This window comes from Cucurbita moschata, unplaced genomic scaffold (assembly GCF_002738365.1).
Source record: "Cucurbita moschata cultivar Rifu unplaced genomic scaffold, Cmos_1.0 Cmo_Scf00013, whole genome shotgun sequence".
Classification (NCBI taxonomy): domain Eukaryota; kingdom Viridiplantae; phylum Streptophyta; class Magnoliopsida; order Cucurbitales; family Cucurbitaceae; genus Cucurbita; species Cucurbita moschata.
Window position 1 is genome coordinate 2,813,848 of NW_019268529.1, and position 9,318 is coordinate 2,823,165.

A 9,318-nucleotide genomic window follows, 5' to 3' on the forward strand; every position below is an offset into this window, starting at 1 on the left:
GGATTAAAACAAATATTTTAAAAATATAAAAAATAAAAGTTGGAAAAATTAAATTATTTAAAGCGTGAGGAAAAAAATTAAAAAATTAAAAACAAAATTATGAATTACCATGTGCAATTCATAAAAAATATAGTACTTTATTACGTTAATTATTAAACTTTTTAATTTAAAAAAAAAAACAAAAAAACTTTGTAATAAATCTCCGCGTTCTTCTCCATCCTGTCCGGATTAAACCGAGGACACAATAAGCATGCCACACTCCCATTGTAATTTAATCAATTTTGTACTAATTTTTGAAGCAACCCAAATGGCGGAACGGTAGATTTTGATAGCAACCGGTAAACAAACGCCGGCTCTTCATCTAATCTGCTCCACGACTTTCTTCAAATTCAAACCCATTAAACTAGAATCTCATTTCAAGCCGATTAAATTAATCCCAAAATCATCTCTACTCTGTAATCATGCTTTATTAGTGTTTCCCCCTCGTGCTTGTTTGTGACCCATTTCCACTTTTTTCTCTGAATCTTCCTTTAATTCCTCTTCTTCTTACTTCATTCTGGAGCAGAGATTAGTGGTTTGGATTTGGTTTCTTTATCACCGGCGGCTGGATGCGGCGGACGCGGCTGATCTGTTCGATCTTTGTTGTTTAGCTAATAGACAGCGTTAGAGGTTTGATTTCGTCTTTTGTGTTCTTGTTCTTTCATTTTTGGCTTCTGAAGTTGAGATAATGTAGCAGGGTTTGAGTTCTCTGATGGGTTTTTCTTTGTTTTCCCATTATCATTACCGTTTTGTTCTTGAATTTGTTTATATTCCGCCATTTTTGCTCTTGGAAGCCTTGTGTAGAGAACTTTCTTGACCCTTTTTTGTGAGATTCTCTAAGAAGCTTTAATAGATCGATCGACGATCTACTTTTTATTGTGATTTTGAGTTATGATGTGGTGGAGAATGACTTTTTTGTCTGTGTTCTTAGTTGTTGAGTGGTAGGATCTAGCTCTTGGTGGTGATGATTCTTGTTTTGGCTTATATTTTTTGCATTTTTTGTCTGTAGAATCTCAAGGAAGAAGCATTTTTAGTGTTTGATTATGGCTTCAAAGTCATTTAAGCTCACCCGTTCAAATCTGTCATCAAATTCTAATGTGTCTGATGCACAAAGGCAACCATTGCCTCAGACTGTGACGTTTGCTCGGAGAACGTCCTCTGGTCGGTACGTTAACTATTCGAGGGATGATCTTGATAGTGAACTGGGGAGTGGTGAGTTTACAAACTACACAGTGCATATACCACCAACACCTGACAATCAGCCCATGGATCCATCCATATCACAGAAGGTTGAAGAGCAATATGTCTCGAATTCGCTCTTTACGGGGGGGTTTAATAGTATGACACGAGCTCATCTTATGGATAAGGTAATTGAATCTGAAGCAATCCATCCCCAAATGGCTGGCACGAAAGGATCTTCGTGCGCAATACCGGGGTGTGATGCAAAGGTTATGAGTGATGAACGTGGTAATGACATTCTTCCTTGTGAGTGTGATTTCAAGATATGTCGAGATTGTTATGTCGATGCTGTTAAATCAGGGAATGGCATCTGCCCTGGCTGCAAGGAGCCATATAAGAACACAGAAATGGATGAAATAGCCGTCGAACATGGGCGACCATTGCCACTTCCTCCCCCACGAACAATGTCGAAGAGTGAGAGAAGATTGTCGTTAATGAAATCGACAAAGTCCATGAGGGGAGTTGGAGATTTTGATCATAATAGGTGGCTTTTTGAAACAAAGGGTACTTATGGATATGGAAATGCTATATGGCCAAAGGATGGGGTTGCTGGAAATGGAAATGATAAAGACGATGAGGTTGTCGAGCCGAAAGAGTTTATGAATAAACCATGGAGGCCATTGACACGAAAACTTCAAATTCGTGCTGCTGTTATCAGCCCGTATAGGTATGATCTCTGTTTCTTTACTGTTTGCTCTTTCATTCTATACCTTATAAGACTACGTAATTTCACTCTCGATTTTGGAGTCGAGGCCAAATCTTTTGTACAAATTGTGAAGTCAAAGAAGCTCCCGGTTCGAATATAGTGGGAAAGTTATGTGTGGTTTTGATATAATCAGCTGATGGCCTATGACAGTAGTTCAGGTAACGAGTAGTGCATCAGTCATCCATGGTTAGTGTAACGCCCCAAGTCCACTGCTAGCCAATATTGTCTTCTTTGGGCTTTCTCTCTTGGGTTTCTCCTCAAGGTGGTTAAAATGCGTCTGCTAGGGGGAGGTTTCCTCACCCTTATAAAGGATGCTTCGTTCTCCTCCTCAACTGATGTAGAATCTCACAATCCACCCTTTTTCGATGCCAATGTTCTCGCTGACACTTGTTCCCTTCTCCAATCCATGTGGGACTCCTCAATCCACCCCCCTTCGGGCCCTAGCGTCTTTTCTAGCACACCACCTTATGTCACCCCCCCTTCGGAGCTCAGTCTCCTCGCTAGCACATCACCCGATGTCTGGCTCTGCCATTTGTAACGACTCTAGTCCACCGTTAGCAGATATTGTCCTTTTTGGGCTTTCTCTTTCGAGTTTCCCCTCAAGATTTTTAAAACGCGTTTGCTAGGGAGAGTTTTCCACACCCTCATAAAAGATGTTTCATTTTCCTCCCCAACCGATGTGGGATCTCACAGTTAAACTGCCCATTTTGGTTCTCATTCGCAATTTTGTTTTTGGTTCTCAAGTAATTTGTTTATTTCTTTTTATTTGTAATATTTTGTAACTTCCATATTCATTACTCCATTCCCACGATGAGCGATTAACTTTTATTTTGCAATACGCTTCTTCACAGGCTTCTCATTCTTGTTCGTATGGTTGTTCTTGGATTTTTTTTGGCTTGGAGGATTCGGCATCCGAACACTGACGCATACTGGCTGTGGGCAATGTCAGTTGTTTGTGAAATATGGTTTGCTTTTTCTTGGCTTCTTGATCAACTGCCCAAGCTCTGCCCCGTTAACCGGGCCACAGATCTTAATGTACTGAAGGATAAGTTTGAAACACCTAGTCCTAGTAATCCTACTGGAAAATCTGATCTTCCAGGAATAGATGTCTTTGTTTCTACTGCTGACCCAGAAAAAGAACCCCCTCTTGTCACAGCTAACACTATCTTGTCGATTTTAGCTGCTGATTATCCTGTCGAAAAGCTTGCTTGCTATGTTTCGGATGATGGAGGTGCGCTTCTAACCTTTGAGGCCATGGCAGAAGCAGCAAGTTTTGCTAACACATGGGTTCCTTTCTGTCGAAAACATAATATTGAACCTCGAAATCCCGAGTCTTACTTCAATTTGAAGAGAGATCCATTCAAGAATAAAGTACGATCGGATTTTGTTAAGGATCGGAGACGTGTGAAACGTGAGTATGATGAATTCAAGGTTCGGATAAATGGCCTTCCTGATTCTATTCGTCGTCGGTCTGATGCCTATCATGCAAGGGAGGAAATCAAAGCTATGAAGCATCAGAGGCAACATGTGGCTGATGACGAACCAGTGGAGAGTGTAAAGATCCCTAAAGCAACATGGATGGCTGACGGAACGCATTGGCCTGGAACCTGGATGCAGCCTTCTTCCGAGCACTCCAAGGGCGATCACGCTGGTATAATACAGGTATGTATTTCAGCTCATTGCAATATTATATTCCATCTGCTTGCTGATTGTTCCCTGATATTTTCGAGGCTTGCTAATAATCGGTTATATGCAGGTGATGCTTAAACCTCCGAGTGACGAACCACTGCATGGAACTGCCGAAGAAACTAAACTAATTGATCTATCTGAGGTTGACATCCGTCTTCCTCTTCTTGTTTATGTTTCTCGTGAAAAACGTCCTGGATATGATCATAACAAGAAAGCAGGGGCCATGAATGCTCTAGTTCGAGCGTCAGCTATTATGTCGAATGGGCCATTTATCCTCAACCTTGATTGTGACCATTATATCTACAACTCCCAGGCAATGAGAGAAGGAATGTGTTTCATGATGGACCGTGGAGGGGATCGTATTTGTTATGTTCAGTTCCCGCAAAGGTTCGAGGGCATTGATCCTTCAGATCGATATGCCAATCACAACACTGTGTTTTTCGATGTTAACATGCGAGCTCTCGATGGACTTCAAGGTCCAGTATATGTTGGAACAGGATGTCTCTTTAGAAGGATTGCCCTTTACGGTTTTGACCCACATCGATCCAAAGAGCGGCATGCTGGTTGCTGTAGCTGTTGCTTTGGTAAACGGGGTAAGCATACATCGATTGCGAGTAGCCCGGAAGAGCATCGAGGCCTGAGAATGGGCGACTCTGATGATGAAGAAATGGACATATCCTTGTTCCCAAAAAGATTTGGAAATTCTGCTTTTCTAGTTGATTCAATCCCAGTTGCAGAGTTTCAAGGACGCCCATTAGCCGATCACCCAGCTGTGAAATATGGACGCCCGCCTGGTGCTCTCACCATTCCTCGTGAGCTTCTCGACGCATCAACCGTTGCAGAGGCAATCAGTGTCATTTCTTGTTGGTACGAAGACAAGACCGAATGGGGACAACGAGTCGGGTGGATTTATGGATCTGTCACAGAAGATGTGGTCACTGGGTACAGAATGCATAATAGGGGATGGAAATCGATTTACTGTGTAACGAAACGTGACGCTTTTCGTGGAACTGCTCCTATCAATCTCACTGATAGGCTCCATCAAGTCCTCCGATGGGCTACTGGATCGGTCGAGATTTTCTTCTCCAGAAATAACGCCCTTTTGGCTAGTCCAAGAATGAAAATTTTGCAAAAGATCGCCTATCTTAACGTCGGAATCTATCCGTTCACTTCCATTTTCCTAATAGTCTACTGTTTTCTCCCTGCACTATCCCTGTTTTCTGGGCAGTTCATTGTTCAAACTCTGAATGTCACTTTCCTGACATACCTTTTAGTCATCACCATCACTCTATGCCTGCTTGCTGTTCTTGAAATCAAATGGTCTGGCATTGAATTAGAAGAATGGTGGAGAAATGAACAGTTTTGGTTGATTGGAGGCACCAGTGCTCATCTTGCTGCTGTGCTACAGGGTCTGCTAAAAGTCATTGCTGGGATTGAAATCTCTTTCACTTTGACATCGAAATCAGCTGGTGACGATGTCGACGACGAGTTCGCCGATCTCTACATTGTGAAATGGACGTCCCTCATGATTCCACCCATCACGATCATGATGGTCAACCTGATTGCCATCGCAGTCGGAGTCAGTCGAACCATCTACAGTACAATTCCACAGTGGAGCCGGTTGATAGGTGGTGTTTTCTTCAGTTTCTGGGTTCTAGCTCATCTCTACCCTTTCGCCAAAGGGCTAATGGGAAGACGAGGGAGGACACCGACCATTGTTTTCGTGTGGTCGGGACTTATCGCCATCACCATATCTCTTCTCTGGGTAGCCATTAATCCCCCAAATGGTGCAAATGATATTGGAGGTTCATTCTCTTTCCCTTGAGAGCTGTTTGTTTTGATATCAATCAATCCAGCAATGTTCTTTAGTTCTTCTTCATGTGCTGTTTCTGATGGATTTTGAGCAGCCTTTGATAGATTATTACGTCCATTTGATTCTTTTGTTCTCGGTTGATTTAGCCTCTGGATTACCATTTTGATCAAGTAAATGCTAGAGGACATGAATATAGCCTTGAATGATTAGGGTTACAATATAAGTTTGGTTGCGTTTAGTAGGGTTGTGTTTAATAGGTTTACGAACTTCGAATTCTGTGTCTAATAGCTCTTCGGTGTTTGAGATTTATAAGACATAAAATTTGAAAACTTGAACTTGTTAGATATAACTTTGACGACTGAGAGATTATACTCGTGAGGAAAATAAATTCGAATTTCTAATCTTTTTTCAATGAGCTATGAGCTAAAGTATAACCGTTCAAACCCATAGCTAGCAGATATTGTCCTCTTTGTGCTTTTCCCTCTCAGACTTCTCTAAGGTTTTTAAAACGTGTCGTCTGCTGGGGAGAGAGAGAGGTTTCCAATCCCTATAAAGAATACTTCATTCTTCTCCCTAACTGATGTCGCATTTCACGTAAAGTTAAGAAATTAGAAATTTAGTTTGTAAAAGAAAGGCACCAACTCTCCGCTAGGATTTGATTTTTCCTATTTACATGCGCATTGCATCAACACTAGTGAACAAGAGGTCGAATTTACTAAAGAAGGAAAGAGTAGATCGGGTGCTTGTGGGCCCCCTCGATATCACGTGCTTTGTTGGACCTTGGTTTCCTAAGAGGAGTCGAGTTGGGTTTCTCCGATGACTAGCTAGTAGCAACAGAAAATGAACTCGGGTGGGCTTTGCGTGATTCGCGTTTTCTTGTGATGAGAATTTCTCATTCTCTTACAGAAGTCCCGTATCCATGTCGGAAACAGGTAAAGCCTTATAAAACAACATGGAACTCTGAGTAATGAGGAACGAGACGACTCCCCTATGTTAAATTGACCATTGTCGTATAGTTTTATTTTATTTATTTATTTATTTATTTTTATCTATATGATGTCTTTGGGATATACATCATCAAACTTAATAAAATGTTGACTATTTATTAATTTTACAATTTACCAATTCTTATTTCAATATTTCAAAATTATTAGGTATAGCATTTGGTATGAACACAAACAAAAACAAGTAGCGGTCAATTTGAACAAAAAGAAAATCCAAGACGATAAATTTTTTATTTTAAAGTTTCAACAAAGAAACGGTCACAAATGGCATGTGTATATTACTCGATATTAACTATCATTTAAGAAATGTCGTATTGGCAATGATTTGGTGAGAATAGTTCAACCGAGTCGAACTATTTCATTATTAGCCTTTTTCGAGATGAAGTGTCGATCAATTTTAACGGGTTTTGTCTTTTCATGGTAAACTGAATTCTTTCCATCTAACTCACGTACGACTCTCTCAATCCACATGTCTTCACACGTTCTGCGAGCAAGAGGTCTAAATTCTGTCCGAACACTATTTCTTGCAATTGCATATAGTTTTTTTTCCTCTTTCATGTGATGGGATTATCCCATAGAAGAGCAATAGCATGAGGTAGATATTTGATCTGTAACATCACATGCCCGGTCTGCATCGATATAAATCTCAACATTTCTCTAATCAGTTTTTCTAAGAACTATTCTCTTCCCGGAAAATTTTTTAATTTGGTATACAGCTTCCATATACTCTTTGTAGAGTTGTGCATAAATTGACTTACGATGCTGACATCAAAGCCAATATTTGGACGTGTTGGAGAAAGAAAAATGAGATATCGTGATCTTACCCTTGAATTGAAAAAAATACTAATTTTCAAAGAAGGTATATATATGCATTTGGAGAATAATATATTTTCCCTTTTGTCATGATAAATAACTTAGAAAAATGCACTCGGTGAATTTTGGATTAAACAGATAGATGATCTCAATACTTGTAAATTTGAGGAGTTTAAGATCATGATAAGTAAACATAAGAAAACAAGTCATCTCGAGAAAATGTCTATTAGCAGTCTTATTTTGTTGAGGACAGCCTACATACGAATTAATTTGAGCAATATCCGAGCAGACGTCTTAGAATAGAAGTACTAAAAGATAGTTGATGCTACATATTTACCCTCACGAGACACGTTCATGTTAGCATGTATGATCATTAATAAAAGTTATAAACCAACCACCTTTAGAAAGACCTCCAAATATCAATATGGATTAATGAAAACGGGTTTAAAGATTTGTCACGCACATTAGGATAAATATTTCTAACACACTTAGAAAGTCTACAAATTTCATTCAAAAAAGTCTCGATACAAAAAAAAATCATCGAAAATGTCGTAACATGAATTGACTTTCACTTCTCGATGGGAAGAAGACTCAACTAAAAACGAGCGTGAAGGATGTTTTCTCTCGATAAAGGCTACGATGCTATTTAGCAGTGCCAACTATCTTTCTCGAACTTACTTTCCAAAAATTCACATAAGTTCAAATAAAATACAGATGATCGATCTCAATTCAATTAAGAACATCATTATTAAAAATAAAAATAAAATTAAAAAAAAAAACTTAAATGGTTACATATTATTAAATAATAAATTATTAGATTAAAAATATTATTATTATAGTATTTAAATTACAATTTAACCATCACAAAATAACTTGGACACAAATTTAATATTAAATAATTTATTTAAAAATAAAAAATAAATAAAAAAAAAGGGATGGAGGGTGGAAAGCATGTTTTGACAATGAAACAGCTGGCATTCACACAGGCCAATGGAATGGACACGGTTTCCTGACAATCTCATTCTCTATTTCCATTTCTTTTATTATTATTTTTTTTTCCAAAAAAAAATTTAATAATAATTATTTAATTAAATTATTACCTGTTCATTAGTCATCATGCTTCCCATTTTTTCCCTTCTTTTTATTTTCTTTCCTCACATGCAATGCAATTATTATTATTATTTTATTTTCATTTTAATTTACTTTCTAATTACTTTCTAAATTTATAAATTAATTTTCAACCAAAATAATAATAATAATTTTATTCATAAATTTAAAGACAACTTTTAAATTTATGGACTAATTAAAAATCTTTCTATATTTTATTTTAATAATTTATTTTCTAAATCAAGAGCGTTAAAAAATAAATTCGATTAATTCAATCTAACCCTACTTTGAACGTTTAGACTAGATTCATATAAATAAAAAATTTATTCATTGAATTTATATTTTTATTTATAATTAATTTTATTATTTTTTCTTAATTTTTTAAAATATATTTTTTAATTGGGTTGTAAATTATAATTAAATATTTAATAATAAATACATAGACGTTCATGAACTAACATAATAAGTGTTGTCTAGGGATGACACATTTACAACTCGAATAGCATTTCAACTTGACGTAATCCAACCCACGAACAAATCAAAGTTTGAATATACTCCAACATTTGTAACTAAAAAGAACAGATTTGGCAATTTTCGGGACCGCTTCGTGTATGTACTCGGCCCCTCTCTTGAAGATGTGTGCGCGACATGATAAAAAAAAACTTCAAAATCGACTCAAGCGAAGATCGGCACTGGAAGGCTACCAATTCAAAAAAGAAAAAAAAAAAGGTGAAGGTAAATGATATTAACACTTTTTAATCTAAAAAGGAAACAAAATAAAATAAATGATTAATTTTCCAAATTAAAATTATTGAAAATTTAAAGATTTTCCACCGCCTGTGTTCGTTCACCTTCCTTATTTGCAATTTTTTTTTTTTTTTTTTTTTTTTTTTTTTTTTTTTTTTTTT

General features: G+C 37.4%; 1 protein-coding gene across 1 annotated transcript; it reads left to right on the plus strand.

Annotated features, from left to right (window-relative positions):
- Positions 1-239: 239 nt before the first annotated feature.
- Positions 240-5,704, plus strand: LOC111451216 (cellulose synthase-like protein D3). Its single transcript, XM_023091550.1, has 4 exons — positions 240-669; positions 1,049-1,945; positions 2,836-3,646; positions 3,741-5,704. The coding sequence occupies exons 2-4, from the start codon at positions 1,083-1,085 to the stop codon at positions 5,496-5,498; spliced, it is 3,432 nt and encodes a 1,143-aa protein (XP_022947318.1). The 5' UTR covers positions 240-669; positions 1,049-1,082; the 3' UTR covers positions 5,499-5,704.
- Positions 5,705-9,318: the final 3,614 nt, after the last annotated feature.

Bases quoted from the DNA above. Each gene is read 5' to 3' on its own strand.
- LOC111451216 (XM_023091550.1), top strand. From the start codon at position 1,083: ATGGCTTCAAAGTCATTTAAGCTCACCCGTTCAAATCTGTCATCAAAT. The intron at 1,946-2,835 runs GTATGATCTCTG...GCTTCTTCACAG, and splicing joins GCTGTTATCAGCCCGTATAG to GCTTCTCATTCTTGTTCGTA. The intron at 3,647-3,740 runs GTATGTATTTCA...GGTTATATGCAG, and splicing joins ATCACGCTGGTATAATACAG to GTGATGCTTAAACCTCCGAG.